Source organism: Panicum virgatum, chromosome 7N (genome assembly GCF_016808335.1).
Source record: "Panicum virgatum strain AP13 chromosome 7N, P.virgatum_v5, whole genome shotgun sequence".
Classification (NCBI taxonomy): Eukaryota; Viridiplantae; Streptophyta; class Magnoliopsida; order Poales; family Poaceae; genus Panicum; species Panicum virgatum.
Window position 1 is genome coordinate 49,012,252 of NC_053151.1, and position 15,572 is coordinate 49,027,823.

The 15,572-nt window shown below is 49.6% G+C and overlaps 1 protein-coding gene and 1 pseudogene across 6 annotated transcripts; both read right to left on the reverse strand.

The window, feature by feature from the left end:
* Window positions 1–3,330: 3,330 nt before the first annotated feature.
* Window positions 3,331–5,216, reverse strand: LOC120681432 (annotated as a pseudogene).
* A 93-nt stretch (window positions 5,217–5,309) lies between these two features.
* Window positions 5,310–15,361, reverse strand: LOC120681433 (ubiquitin carboxyl-terminal hydrolase 3-like). 6 transcript variants are annotated; one of them, XR_005677869.1, is made up of 11 exons: window positions 15,208–15,361; window positions 14,997–15,128; window positions 14,326–14,370; window positions 14,093–14,207; window positions 13,923–13,981; window positions 13,754–13,828; window positions 12,966–13,014; window positions 12,808–12,884; window positions 12,359–12,452; window positions 7,078–7,215; window positions 5,310–5,348 (listed from the first exon to the last, which is right to left on the reverse strand). XR_005677869.1 is itself a non-coding variant. In XM_039962928.1 (10 exons), exons 1-10 carry the CDS (start codon window positions 15,304–15,306, stop codon window positions 5,322–5,324), a joined length of 777 nt encoding a protein of 258 aa, XP_039818862.1. In that variant the 5' UTR covers window positions 15,307–15,361; the 3' UTR covers window positions 5,310–5,321. The 6 variants fall into 6 exon arrangements, 4 of the variants coding, with proteins under 4 accessions (XP_039818862.1, XP_039818864.1, XP_039818863.1 ...); XR_005677870.1 differs by having other exon boundaries at window positions 5,310–5,353; XM_039962928.1 differs by lacking the exon at window positions 7,078–7,215 and having other exon boundaries at window positions 5,310–5,353.
* Window positions 15,362–15,572: the final 211 nt, after the last annotated feature.

Genomic DNA, 15,572 nt, shown 5'->3' on the forward strand with positions numbered 1-15,572 from the left:
CTTCATTTCGAATGTCCAACAGCACCTGTAAGTAGTTAGTTTCAGCAATAGCAGCTACTCCCATCACAGGAATAACAGAACCTACTCCCATCACAGCAATAGCAGGACCAAAAGTTAGTGAATCGGGCTACAGTCATTCACATCACAACCACGAGTTTCTCTTTCAGCTGCAGTCACTCACATTACAACCACGAGTTTCTCTTTTAGGACTACCATTAATTCAGGAACAGCAGAAGTTAATCCAGGAATAGAAAAAAAATTAAGTTGATAAATTGCACTGTGGCAAAAACATCGAGCCACCAATAGTAGCAGCAGGAATTATTCACAAAATTACACCATAAATGACACAAACTATTTGATAAACTGCGCAAATCATTCTTCATTTAACTGAGCCATAGCAGCTTCGACCAAAGGCGCATCACAACGCAGCTGCAAAGGAAGACACCCTTCTCTTTCAAGCATGCCTTTTCTGATATGTGGCACATCATATTCATTGCCTCCACCAATTTGCATAACTTCTTTCATGCATCCTTGGAGAGTTAAAAAGATTTTGTTTGATTGGCCAACATCATAATTTTCGAAAGCCTGCTTCATAGCATGAAGACATCAGTTCATAATACTGAAAAAGTGGAAGTTACTGAATTTACAAGACAAAACCAATGGTAAAAGAAGTTGATAATTACCGTGTTAACAGCGGCTACAAGTTCTTCGGTTGTTTTAGCAGTTGTTTTGTACTGTATAGACTTAATAGAATTGAAGAAACCAAGATCCAGTACGTTCAAATCTGGTGAATTTGCTGGCTGGCAAACAAGCCTTATGTCAAACCCATCTTGCTTAGCGGCCTCACAAAACTGTCTGTCATTAGGCGAAAGATGAGGCTTAGCATTATCTTGCTGTATATAAATAGGCTTGTTGGCATCTTCATGTGGCCACTTAGCTCGGATAGCTGGCAGAACCTTCTCAATCATGAACTCTCTAATAGTTTCCTTTTTAATCGACTCAATTGGTTTCATTTCTATGGTCCCAGCTGGGCGATTGATACTTGATCTTCTGGCAGGCACATATGTCACAAATGGGAAGCAACCGATTTTTCCATCGAAGGTGCAATTCTTATTAGAGTCAAATCTTGGTCGGCCAAGAACAGTCAAAATCTGAATCTTTGGAATGTAATTCTTGTTCTTGCATGTCCTTGCAAGTTGTCCTTCATCTGCACCTTTATAATATCGCAATGTCTTCCTGGTGATGTAGTACCATTTCTCATCAATAAAGACATAATCAAACAACCCTTTGAACATTGGATCGTGTGGTGCACTCCTTGGGTCAATCATCAATAAACACCACCTTAGACGATCCTTCTTGTTCTTCTCAGTCAAGTACGGCTTTATTGTGTTGGATACACGTTTTATCACACCTTGTTTTTTCATTCTCTGAATCTTGCCCTTACTGACACCTAAGTGTTTAGCCACATCAGCTATTGTTGCGCGACTTGACACAGGAATATCTCGAAGCTTTGAAACATCCACCACTTTCTTCTTTCTACCGCATCGTTTCTTTTCATTACCAACATCAACTACAAGGCCTTGGTCTATACAACTTTTTCCTTTTTTTCCAAATACGTTGGACTGTACGAAGAGGTACCGAGAATTGTATTGACACTTCCTTTGTATCATTGCCCTTCAGATTACCGTTTCTTGCCCTTCCAAGCAAAGTTTCAAATATTACTCTCCGTCTCATGTCATCAAGTACTAGCTTCCTGCGGGCATTCTCTTGAACAAGCTGATCATCCACATTCTCTTGACTAAGTTGAGTGTCCCCATTCTCTTGACTGAGCTGATTATCCCCATTCTCTTCACCAAGCTGATTATCCCCATTCTCTTGAACGAGTGGATTGTCCCCATTCTCTTGACCGAGCTGATTGTCCCCATTATCTTGACCGAGCTGATTGTCCCCATTCTCTTGACCAAGCTGATTATCTCTGTTCTCTTGACTGCTATCTCCTGGTGTCATATTTAAATCAATTTCACCCATCACTCTTTGGCCTTGACCATATGGAGTATCACATGTTGAAGTAGATGGCGATGTCTCATGCCTAACCGATGGGGACCTCAACCATGGTGCCAAAAGTTGGGTCTTTGGCGATAGCATCATTCGGCTCAATGGAAAAGGTGGCATGACCACACAAGGAGATTTTCTCTTCTTGCTCTTTTGTCCTCCTCCCTCTTGAACATTTATGTCCCCTAGTGCAATCCTGCAAGTTGGCACAGTAAATAATCTTGCAAGTTGCTCAGTTGTGCTAGTGTAACTCTAGCACTACTAATGCCAACCAGTGCACATATCCATACAGAGTTCCCAGGTGCAAATTTCACATAATCTACTCCAACGCACAAGAAAGTTCAGGTTTAGGTTCTGTTGGTTCTTGTTTCAGAAAGTTCAGAGTTCTCTTGGTTCTTAGTTCAGGTTCAGAAAATTCAGAGTTCTAAACACAAAAGTTCATAGATACATAATCCAATGCACATGAAGCTCAGAGACTACCTCGGCGAGGGAGAAGTTGAACCTTGGCGCATATGCCGGTGCCTTCCCGACGATGTAGACTGGTGCGACGACGCCGCCGCATCTGCCCGTGTGGCCAAGGCGGCAAGGCGTGATAGGCGGTACTGTAGAGGAAGACCGGATCCACAGATGCTAAGCCATGACGAAGGACCAGCGGCGGCGTAGGGCTCCGACGAGGCCGTGGCATGGAGAAGTTCGGACAGGGCAGCCGTGGGGAGGAGCTCGGATGGGGCGGCCGATTGGAGCAGCTTGGATGAAGCGGCCACGGGGAGCACCTCGGATGGGCCGACCGCGGGGAGCAGCTCCGACGAGCCGGCGGTGGGAGCACCAGGCGACCACTCACCTTGTGGTGCCATTCTCCACCCGACGCAGGCGGCGGCCGCCGGTAGCAGCACGAAACGGATCCGAGCAACAGAAACAGAGGACACTACCGTGGGGCTGATTGGAGCAAGGGTATCGATGGAATTTCACAGGTTTTTTATTTTTCCTATAGCTGTCGGAAACGACATTTAAAACGATACGGAGGGAGTAGCATTTTACGCCTTTCACTTTGGCTTGTCGGCCAATAATTCTGACCACATCTCGAAACTCATAATTGATTGCATTGACAGACACATAGTCTAAGACCAAACAAACTACCTGAAACGCTTAGCAGGATTCCCTTGATCCTCCTTTTTCATGAAAGGGACATGCAGCTATGCAGCATAAAGGCATAAAAGACAAGCTTGCTACACTTTTTCTATCGAGCTCTACCAGAAGTCTGGTACAATACTCCCATACTTCTCACTATTGTTAACCATATATATACTCGTATGTATAGTGAATTACCAATATATACAAAGGTACACAACATGATGGTAAATATGTACAATCCTCCGTAATGGACATCAATGAGGAGAGGAGCTTCACAGTGCATATCCGCAGCAACTGCGTTTTCTATATTATGATTTATGAAAATGTAGCAGCATTGCATCATATAGATACTCCCGTTGAAGATGCAGTTGAAGATACCTAAAATATATCTTAGATAGTTTACACTCTTTTCTGAAGAATGCAATTTAGATATGTTCTGGTGCAGCAGAATTACATTTTTTGTTATTCATCTCTGTCAATCTTGAGGCTCTCAACAAACCTCTTATAATTGTTCATGTTAGATGGCAGGAAGTCAAGGAAGTCCTGGAAGCTGCTTTCCTTGTACATTTCCGGGTGCTTCTCATCGACTAGCTCCTTGGCACAGTGGACTTTTTCATCCATGGAGAGACCATGGATGCTGGCAATAGAAATTCGTGATTCATCAGGATTTAGAATGGCCCGGTGGACAAGAGACTTGAGCTGTCCATTGCTCAAAACTTCCAGGTTGTCCCCGATATGAACGTGGAGGGCTCCAGGGATTGCAGGGACCGCTGTCCAGGTGTTGTCTTCATGGTGCATGACTTCAAGCCCTGCGGAGCTCTGCAGAAGGATGGTTATGAAACCGTAATCGGAATGAGAAGCCAATCCGACCTTGTCACCGCAGAGTGAAAATTGTGGATAGTTATTCAAGGCCAGGAACTGCACTCCATTCTCAAGTTTTTCTTGGAGGTACAGTGGTCCTAACCCGAGACCTTCAAAAATTGCTTCCATAAGTTGCATTGACACTCCTTGTATCTCAGCAGCATAATCCCCCATCTTCTTCCTAGTGAGAAATTTTATTTGAAGAAAAACAATTGGGCCACTGGAGTAGATGGCAGATCAAGATGTGCTGAAGTGAAAGAATTCTGCAGATTACCTGTATGTTGGCGGGTTTATTGGCCAGAATTGGACCCAGTCTTCCAGGGGATTAGCATAGTGCTTCAGGAGTGATCTGGCCGTGCTGATCCCATCCCTTGAGCTTGTGTCATATCTGATAGGTTGTTGGATGTCAGCTGACGCAAACATCTCTTTATGCTCCGTGGAAAGTTCAAAGAACTCTGAGGCAGCTTCGAGGGCGCCCTTCATGACAGACTTTTTCTGATGCCATGGTTTACCACCTGTTAGTGTCAGTAAGATGGTATCAGCATCGACATCCAGCCATCTGAATTTTCTGCTGCATGTGGATTTTTGTTCCTTGATCAGTACTGACTTTCTTTTAACAGTGATTGTAAGCAAGTTGGTCAGGTTGCATCAGCTTTCCAAGTGCAGCTGGAGTTCAGTGCCATTGCCAGCGACAAGTGTTTGGGAGGGCAGAGCAACAAACAACAAGCTTGCACTAACCTGGAAGCATCCCTGCTCGCGGCATGCCAGCACAATCTCCTGGATGACAAGCGCCCTCATTGCCTCGCCAATGCTCAGCCGGTCAATGTTGATCACAGGCAATGTGTGCGACGACAGCCATGACCCACTTGGCAGCTGCAGGTGGCTTGCCATGTATATTGGTGAGAAGCAGGCCAGGCCTCACCCTGAAACTCCAAACTAACAGGTTGACAATGCGTACTCTAATGCTCTTCCTTGAAGTGTTTGTGTTTCCAGTACAGCAAATGTGCATCCCAAGGGTGGTATTTATAGGCCCTGCTGATTACTGAATCTGCAGCCAAAGAAAGCAGAGAAAAAGTATGCAAGCGAAAGAGAGAAGAGAAAAGTACATGAGGCAAGAGGCATCCACATTGCAGGGTTGGGTTGGCACCGAAGAGCCAGCCGAACCAGAGGCAAGTGGGGGGGGGGGGGGGGGGGGGGGGCATCATCAGTTGCAAAGAGGGATGTCCGGTTTTGGCTGCTGAAGCTGACAAAACTGCTCTTTTTTGGGGTGACTTTAGTCATGCCTTTTGGCACCTGCAGGACAACTGAACTGGAGACCTTTTAGTGTATATTTTTATTTTAGAATATAATATATAATTTTATTTTAGAATATAATAACGGAAACATTCAGTACTGCAACACAGACACGCAACCCTTGTTGCGCTAGTGGCTGACCTGGTTCAATGCTACAGTGGCAACTGGGCCAGATGATCATGGCCACTGGCCCCGTGGTCTCTAGTCGCATGTGTTGAGATGGGCTGGATGCATTGCACTGATCGCTGGGGCAGAAGAAAACTCATCCATCCAGGTTCCAGATGCTCAGGCACAGATTTAATGGACAAACCCGTACCATAGAGACTATGATTATGGAGACCTGAAGCACGGATGAATTGGGCATACCGTACCTTGGAGGAGATGATTATAGGGATCTTCTTCACGCATGGGTGGGTGTTTATTAACAGGCTATGAGATTGGGATTTTGCTTTGGTTTTAGTTACTTGGAGCCTCTGCTATCTGTTGAAGTCCTGATTCGCTTATATATTTATTTCTCTAGTTCTACACCACAGCTATAAGCAATGACTCTCATAAGGAATGGTTAAGTGCATGCCTTATGCAAGGCCAGAACAAAGAATTCTTTTATCTAAAAATGTGCCTGATCTCAGGTCATGAAAATCCATAATCTGGTACTGATTCAGTAGTGATTATATACAATTCTGATCTGATTATGATATCTAAAAGGTCGATTACCTGGTAGTATAGCCCAGTATAGTACAGCTAGTATGTAGAACACGTGCCTTAGGACCCAACATGCCAACAAGTGGAGGTGCTTGAGTGAACACACACGACCACAGAAAAGCAACAGGGCCAATGGATAGAGCCTTGATGATCGTCGAAGGCTCACGGCTATATCTTCTCGCCCAGATAATTGCCCTTTTCTGGCAATTGCCGCTAAAAAATGCGACACACAAACACAGGAGCCCTGTGGCTGTGTGGCAACTTCATAAATTCACATAGGCAGTCTGGTCGGCCAGCCAGTGAGTAGTTGATATTTTCACCACCTAGCTCCTATGCTAGCAATTTTATTTTTCCATGACCAAACAGATGGATGTATTCACCTCAGAATCAAATGGATCTAAGTGTGAATGTATCAGGATATTTTTGGTATCCTCTTGCAAACTAATGTCATTTCTACTCCCTCCGTTCCAAATTATAGGTCGTTCTGACTTTTCTAGATACATCAATTTTACTATGTATCTAAATATAGTTTATATCTAAATGCATATCAAAATTTATATATCCAGAAAAAAACGACCTATAATTTGAAACGTAGGGAGTACTAGTCAAGGTCAGCTTGGTCCAGTTATTAGCTGCACAAAGACTAGGGATCTACCTAGGATGCTGAACTGGTTCCCACTGAAAGAGGTGACAACTGGTGGAGGCTGAAGCCTCATCTATGTCTAAAGTTTTAGTACTCTGTAGAATCTGAACCAAAGTAAGGATACATGATTCTCAGACTTCTCAAGCTAAGTTTAGACTGTTTCAGAAGCCTTGATAAAACTAATAATGAACAGAGTCATGCTCTCATGCTAAAATAAGGCTTCTGCGGACTTCATCAAAAGCATAGTGACTAGCTTTGATATCAAAAGCATCACGAGAATAACTCAATTTAGGAGATAACTATTAACCAAAAGCCATTTGCATTCACCGAGATCTGCCAACTAGAGTAAATGTTGCTACAACCAGAAATTTGACTGAGTTTCATCTAAATAGTACCTTTAAGACGGAGAAAGGAGAAAGGAAAGTTCATAGCAGCTCAATCCCTAACACCCATTCTTTTAATTGCATTCTTCTTGTTGGCCCAGTCATGAGAATTTGGTGGAAAGCCCGGAGGTCAGCTTGACCAAAGGGCCGCTTCATTGAATCAAAGCAACAAATCAGTGCATACAAGGGAGAGGGCTGCTGCTTATATAGGCAGAGCCTTCACCTACTCCTCACAAAAGCATAAAGCTTGACACTTCAGCCAAAAGCATCTCACGATCAACTTGAGAGCCAAGGCAACTCACACTGCAGAAAGTAAATGCAGGAAAATAAGATACAAGTGCTAGCTTAATCCTATCAATCTCCCCCTTAAGCCTAGCACTAAACAATCTTCTTCAGGCCAATCCTCTCCCTCATCTCCTGGAACTTGGCCTTGCCCAGAGACTTAGTGAGAATGTCAGCCAGCTGGTCGGCAGTGGGAATGTGGCTGGTCTTGATGCTCCCCTCCTCCAGACAGTCCCTGATAAAATGGAACTTAGTCTTGATGTGCTTGCTCCTGTCGTGGAAGACCGGGTTCTTGGCCAGGGCGAGTGCAGACTTGCTGTCCACCTTTAGCTCCACCACCTCCACTTCTCTGCCCAGGAGCTCCCCGAGCAGCCTTGCAAGCCAGAGTGCTTGTGTTGATGCAGTGGTGGCGGCAATGTACTCAGCTTCACAGCTTGACAAGGCCACCACCTTCTGCTTGACGGACTGCCAGCACACCAAGCAGCTCCTGAGGAAGAACATGGTGCCGCTGGTGCTCTTGCTGGTGTCGACGTCACCGGCCAAGTCGCTGTCGCTGTAGCCGATGAGGCGCACTGTGTTCGGAGCCCTCCCGTAGTCCAGCGTCCCGGCCACATAGCGGAGCACGCGCTTGGCGGCCTGCTAATGCTCCACCGTGGGCCGCTGCATGAATCGGCTCAGGTACCCGACGGCGAACGCCAGGTCCGGCCGAGTATGTACCAGGTACCGCAAGCTCCCCATGAGTCGCCGGTACAGAGTCGCGTCCACCTCCTCTGCGGTGCTCTCCCTGCTGAGCTTCAGTTTCTCCTCCATCAGGGTGGCCGCAGGATTGCAGCCCTGCATGTTCCCGAGCTCGAGGATGTGCTGCGCGTAGTTGGATTGGCACAGCATGATGCCCTTGGCATCCTGGCGGATCTCGACGCCGAGATAGAAGCAGAGGCGGCCGAGATCACTCATCTCGAAGCGATCCTTCATGGCGGCCTTGAAATCCTCCACCCCTCTTCCATCCGCGCCGGTGATGATGAGGTCGTCGACGTAGACGCCGACCAGCAGCAGATCCTCCCCGTTGCCGCGCCTGTACACCGCCGCCTCGTGTGCGCTCTGCTGGAACCCCATCTTCTTCAGCGTGATGTCCAGCTTCGCGTTCCAGGCGCGCGGCGCTTGCCTCAACCCGTACAACGCCTTCTTGAGGCGGTACACCTTCCCTTCTTCTCCGGCGACGGCGAAGCCAGGCGGCTGGCGCACGTACACCTCCTCCTTGAGGTCGCCGTTGAGGAAGGCGGACTTCACGTCCATGTGATGCACCTTCCACCCCTCCTGCGCCGCCAGCGCAAGGAGAACCCGCACTGATTCCATCCTTGCAACCGGCGCGAAAGCATCATCGAAATTGATGCCTTCTTGCTGCACGAAGCCGCGCACCACCAGCCTCGCTTTGTGCTTGGTCACCACCCCCTTCTCATCCTTCTTGAGCTTGAAGACCCACTTCAGAGAGATTGGGCGGTGGCCGGCGGGGAGGTCCACGAGCTCCCAGGTCTTGTTCTTCTCAACAGCCTGGAGCTCCTGCTTCATCGCCGCCTCCCACGCTGGATGGCCCCTGGCCTCCGAATGGTTGGTGGGCTCCCCGGCGTGAGGTGGAGCTAGGCGCAATGGCGGGACGCCATGCCTGGTGGCGACTCGTCCCCGACAATGTTCGTCACCGTGCGGTAGCGCAGGGGCTCGGCGTCATAGTAGGCGTCCAGCCGGTCCTCGTCATCCTCCAGCGGCGTAGCCAGCTCGATTGGAGGGATTGGAGCAGAGGAACCCGCCGCCGGCGTGATCGGGGACGCCTGGAGCAGAGTATCCGCCTCTTCCTCTGCTCCGGCACTGCTCTGCTCCCCAGGAGACAGAACAGAGGACGGCGAACGCGACGCAGCAGGGGTCGAGGCCAGGCCCGATGAAGGCGTGCACGCTCCCCCGGAGCCGAACTCCTCGTCTGCCGGAGCTTTGCCCGCCGCCGGCCTTGATCCAGTCCCACCCGCGACTCTCGTCGAAGACGACGTCGCGCGAGACGCGCACGCGTTGCGTCTCGGGGTCGAGGACGCGGTACGCCATGGCGCCATCAGCGTAGCCGATGAAGATGCCGGGGCAGCTGCGATTGTCGAGCTTCTTGAGCTGCAACAGATCCTTGGTGTAGGCGATGCAGCCAAACGTGCGCAGGTGCTTCACCTGCGGTGCCTTGCTGTGCTAGGCCTCGTAAGGCGTCATGCCCTGCAGCGCCTTGGTCAGAGCCCTGTTCAGCAAGTGAACGGCGGTCACCACCGCTTCTCCCCAGAAGCGCGCTGGCAGGCCTCTCTGCTTCAGCAGAGCCCGCGCCATGGCGACCACGGTCTGGTTCCGGCGCTCCACGACGCCATTCTGCTGCGGCGAGTAGGGGACGCTGTAGTGGCGCTGAATCCCCTCCTCCGCGCAATACGCCGTGAACTCGCCGACGGTGAACTTCCTCCCGTTGTCCGTGCGCAGCGTCCGCAGTTTCTTGCCGCTCTGCTTCTCCACCACGGCCTGCAAATGCTTGATCGCGTCTGCAGTCATGTACTTCGTCGTCAGGAGCGCCACCCACATGTACCGCGTGGCGTCGTCGACCAGCAACAGGAAGTAGCGCCTGCCACCGGGAGTCGCCGGCGAGATGGGGCCACACAGGTCGCCGTGGACGAGCTCCAACGGGTCCTGCGCGCGGTACTGGGCCTCCGACGGGAACAGGGCGCGGGGGTGCTTGGTGATGACGCACGTGTCGCAGAACTGGGCGACGTGGTCGATCTCCGGCAGCCCGCGCGCCATGCCGTGCTTGGACAGCCGGTGCAGAGCGTCGAAGTGGAGGTGGCCGTACCGCTCGTGCCAGCGCCAGGCTTCATCATCCTTGCGGGCGGGAAGGCACAGGGGCTTGGCCGTGTTGATGTCGAGGACGTAGAGGTGGTTGGCGCCGCGCCGTACCTTGACGAGAAGGCGCCAGCGGTGATCCCAGATCCTCAGGATGCCGTGCTCGATCAACACCTTGGATCCTCCTTCATCAAGAAGCCCCAGGCTCATGAAGGAATTGCGCAGCGCCGGGATGTAGTACACCCCGTGGAGCACCCTGTGCTCGCCAGTCTTGGCCTCGAAGATGATGGAGCCGACACCATGAATCTCCACCTTTGACTCATCGCCGAACCTCACCGTGCCTCTGGATGATGTGTCCAGGTCGGTGAACAGCACGCGACGGCCAGTCATATGGTGAGTTGCACCGATGTCCAGGTACCACCCATCAAGCTTCTCGCCGCCACCGGTCTCGCTGTGCAGGAAAGTGTTCGCCTTGGGCTCGTCGATGGCGAGGTTGGTCGACTTGGCGAAAAAGGTCGAAGCTTGCCCCTCGCCGCCGTCCGCATCGAGCTCCGGGAACCCGCACGCGAGGAACAGCGCGTGGTCTTCCTCAACCTCCGACATGTGCGCCGCACCACCACGATCGCGACGAGGTTGGGGGCAATCGCGTGCCCAGTGGCCGGCGCGATTGCAGTTGAGGCAGAGGTCGTCGCAATTCTGCCGCCGATCGCCTCCAGCTCCCACCTTTCCCCCACCTCGATCTGCGCCGCCGCCTTGATCGTCGCCCTTGGCCTTGTTCTTCTTGCCACCACGGGGGCGACGCCGGCGATCACCATCCCTCGACGACCCGGCGCCCTCCTCCTTCTCGAAGGCCCGCCACTGCTCGGCAGTGTACAACAGCTTGCCGGAGGCCGCCTCCGTCTCCGGCGCACGATCACGATCCTGGACTACCTTGAGACGCCCAGTGACACCCTCGATGGTGAGCGTGTCGAGGTCGAGGAGGGTCTCGATGGAGATGACCAGCAACTCGAACTTCTTCGGCACGCACCGGAGGAGCTTCTCCACGTCACGCCTTTCGTCCAGGTCGGTGTCGCCGTTGATCGCCATCTGCTCCTTCAGGTTGGTGAGGCGGAGGGCAAAGTCCTCGACTTGATCCCCCGGCCGAAAGGTGAGACTTTCCCACTCACCTCGGAGCCGCTGCAGAGTGGCGCGCTGGACGCGCTCGCCGCCGACGCCTCGTCGCGATTGCCTCCCAAGCATACTTCGCCGTGGGCTTGTTGGCGATGGATGCCCCCACCTCCGGCGGAACGGTGGCGCAGAGGGCCTCCAGGGCGCGCCGATCCTCGTCGTAGTCCACGTTGCCGTAGCGGACCGCATCCCAGAGTCCCCGCGCCTGGAGCTTCACCTTCATCAGCAGGCTCCAGTCGTGGTAGTTGGCGTGTGTGAATTGCGGCCATCCGCCGCCGGGATCGCGGTACACCTGCACGATCGGAGAGTGCCCGCGACGACCGCGACGGCACTCTGGCGACGGCGAGACGCGACGACGGCGCTCCGGGCTGGGCGATCCTACAAACCCCTCCGCCTCCAGCTTCACCTCCTTGCGCAGCGCCGCCGCCGCAGCAACCGCGGCCTTGGCCGCTTCTGCTGCCTGCGCGGCCGCCACTGCTGCCTCCGCAGCCACAGCCTCCGCGGCTGCCAGACGCTCCTCCAGGGTCGCTGGACCCTCAGCGCCGGCATGCTTGCCGCTGGGAGACTGAGGCTTCTTCCCCTTGGCTGCATCGGCAGCACGCCGAGCACGCTCGCTAGAGGTGGGGACATGGTGGCGGCGGCTAGGCGGAACAGCTAAAACCCTAGGCTCTAGATACCAATTGTTGGCCCAGTCATGAGAATTTGGTGGAAAGCCCGGAGGTCAGCTTGACCAAAGGGCCACTTCATTGAATCAAAGCAACAAATCAGTGCATACAAGGGAGAGGGCTGCTGCTTATATAGGCAGAGCCTTCACCTACTCCTCACAAAAGCATAAAGCTTGACACTTCAGCCAAAAGCATCTCACGATCAACTTGAGAGCCAAGGCAACTCACACTGCAGAAAGTAAATGCAGGAAAATAAGATACAAGTGCTAGCTTAATCCTATCACTTCTCAACCATGTTTTCCACCGGTCACTGGCTTAAGAAGCGGTACCAGCATTATTTTGCTTTCTTGATAGCACCATGAGATTGAAGCTGATGGAATCAGGAATGTTGCGCATGATGCCCTTAATGACAGTTACAGCATCCTGGTACAATACAGTATACAGTTATCATTGTAGGCAGGAAACATATAATTGCAAATTCTGATGACCAACATGAAGGCCACAAGTTTATGTTATCTATTTCGTATGTTCAGATTTATTTAACCTTTATAGTCTAACAATAAATGGATCGCATATGCAAACTTGCAAAGTTTTGAGGCAACCATGATTTGGAGGTTGGAACCATAATATTGAGTAGCATGCACCAACCAATTCAACCCAAAAGCTTAAGCTGATGGGAAGAGGTGGGCAATTCACTTATATTCCAACACATAGTAAAGGAGCACCCAATTTAAGGAAATGCTACAGGAAGTGGAAACAGAACCTAAACTTGCAGTACCTGCAGTAAACTTTTAGAAGAAGATGAGCCATGCTTTATAGGTCCATCCTTCATTCCATCAAGCTCATTAAGTGTTCCTACAAGTCAATTGAGTTCATTTCTTTGATGTGCAAATACATGAAAAACTGACAAATGGACATTAAAAAGTTTGGCCTAACCATTGACAGCCACAAAACAAATGTAGTGCTCTTCCACAACATCACAGAGCTGGCAAAAAGAGACCCAAGTCAATATCAATGAAAAATGGCAACGAAAAAAATCAGAGAAAATATCTCGCTTATTTTTTTCTTTACTTCTTGAAAACTCAATGTGAAACCCGTTGGTAAGCATATACAAAGTACAAACTGTAAGCATACTGTGTATAAAGTACAAACTTGTGTTGATAAGCATAACATGTACAAAGTACAAACTGTAAGCATACTGTGTATAAAGTACAAACTTATTTATTTATCTTCGACTTAAGAGCGCTAATAACCTCCCCCAGACCCCGCACAGTGCGGGAGCCTACGGCACTGGGTACGTCCTTTTTTTTAAGAGTGACAATAATCATGACAATACTTCCTCTATACAGATTGTTTATATTTTTTGAGTCAGTGCCCCAGTAGCATGTATGTTACTAAACTGTTAACGGTTGGGGTTGATTTTGTACTTGGTTCGTTCTTCTCTTTAATAACATATACACCAAGGTGTGAAAAAAACTTTATTTATAAACTAAAATGGCAGGTTTAAGCTCACAGACACTTTTTCTGTCCCGCCCAGCACCCAGAAATTTAAAGTTATACTAACATAACACATGAAAAAGAAGGTTTCAAGGATCAAAGAACTGTATAACTGTATACCCCTATGGACCTATACGCAGATTGCAGAGGATATCTGTTCTTTAATGTCTCCCAGTTTCAAGTTTGAAACCCAGTTCACATACACAAGGAAAGTAGTACGGCAGTACCTCTGTGACACCAGCACTGGCGGCCAATGAGTGAGCCTTTGCCATGGCATCATCCTTCTCAAGAAACAAAGCACGCTGAAAAGCATGGCATGGGGTAAAATGAAAAAACTGTAAGACTGATCAGTGTAACCTGGTAATGAGCACAGATTCTGACGAAACAAACAAGAACCTCGTATGGGTCCATGCTAGCAGTTGATTTGAAGAACACGTCCAAGCATGAATTCTCCACTACAATGGACCAGATAGGTTCCTTCATTTAAGAAACAAGGGGGAGAACAAGAGAGATACCAAGTATATTATAAAGAATTTGGTATGCTAGATATAGTAGTTTGAAGTTACCTAAATTGATTTCTGAATACGAATTTCCAACAGCATGGATTAGAGCGATAGTTCCACAAGCATTTCCCAATGATTCAATCTGTTTAATGAAGTAAACCTGATCATGTGTTTCCTGCTATACAAGATATGAAACAAATATGAGCAATAAGGGAAAAGTGCTGGTTTATGTAAACCATCTGGAGTTTGCCATGATATGAAGAAAACTGGCATCTACAAGGAACATAATCACTCACCTTCTCTCCATAAGATGAGAGTAGGTCTGAAGAGTAACTTGCATCCTGCAGTGGAACAAGATTGCATTTCAACAAAGGACTGAACTTGCCTACTAGCTCAGAAAGTCAGAAAAAAGCAAAGGAAAGTTATGCACAATCCACATTAAAAATTAATACATCTCTATACAAAACAAAACAGTACATCCATAATCGGATGAGTTTTGTTGCACACACATCATGGGAAAACTTGTCTGTGTGTGTACTTATCAGTCATCACTAACATGCCGTGCCAAGACTGCCAGTGTTCAGGGTGATATCATTATCATCTGAGGGTTTATATACTTACAAGCACAAGTTATAGTAAACTTGGTGACAAATCAGGCGACTGCACTCCAGCAAGAGGTGTTGCCTCAATGCCGCATCATTGCTTGCACTCCTGCAATTAGAACACCCCCCCCCCCCCCCCCCCACCCACCCTTCCAAAAAAAAAGGGTATTACATTCAGCACTGGTTTGGGGACTGGCAATGGTGAGGCTTGATGAGTAATCCGGAAACTGCTCATGCTCGCGCTGGTTTGGGTGAACAAACGGATCGGAGCCCTAATTTCCCCAAAATCGAGAGGGAAATAAGTTTCTCGAGCATGTCCGATGTGCCTACTTTCCTGATTCGGGGAGGAAAAATGTCCAACGTACCTGGGGTGGATCAGGGAAGCAGAGAATAACGGCGAGCACGGGCTGGGGCACCATATCCAACGCGTCAGCGTCGATACCGTACACGTCGTGGAACTCCGCCTCGTCCTCCTGTGCGCCCAGCGACCACATGAACTGCGCTCGCGCGCGCGCGGCCGCAACGAGGTCAGGGAGGCGAGAGCGAGACCATCGAATTGGTAGCCACGGATAGTACCTGTACCTGGTTGAAAACTTCGGGGCTCGACTCCAGCGGCGGCCACCGCTCGCCGGCGGAGGCCGGAGCCGAGGCGGCGGGGGACGCCGGCAGCTCCATGGCTGTGTTTTGCGCACGGTGGAGCGTGTAAGTGGGCTCACGGATCTTGAATGGCCATTTGTAATCTGGGCTATTTCGGCCCATATTCACGGGCTTAGGCCGTGTTTAGATCAAAAATCCTAAAATCTAAAATTTTTGTAAATCATCTGCATGGTGTATTAAATATAGTTGAAAAATAAATTGTATTACACAAAAGAACTGTAAATCACGAGACGAATCTAATGAGCCTAATTAGGGCGTGATTAGACACTATATTGCTACAGTAA

Bases quoted from the DNA above. Each gene is read 5' to 3' on its own strand.
- LOC120681433 (XM_039962928.1), bottom strand. From the start codon at position 15,306: ATGGAGCTGCCGGCGTCCCCCGCCGCCTCGGCTCCGGCCTCCGCCGGC. The intron at 14,371-14,996 runs GTACGTTGGACA...GTTCCACTGCAG, and splicing joins GCTTCCCTGATCCACCCCAG to GATGCAAGTTACTCTTCAGA. The intron at 5,354-12,358 runs GTACCGCTTCTT...AAAGGTCTCCAG, and splicing joins AAGAAAGCAAAATAATGCTG to TTCAGTTGTCCTGCAGGTGC.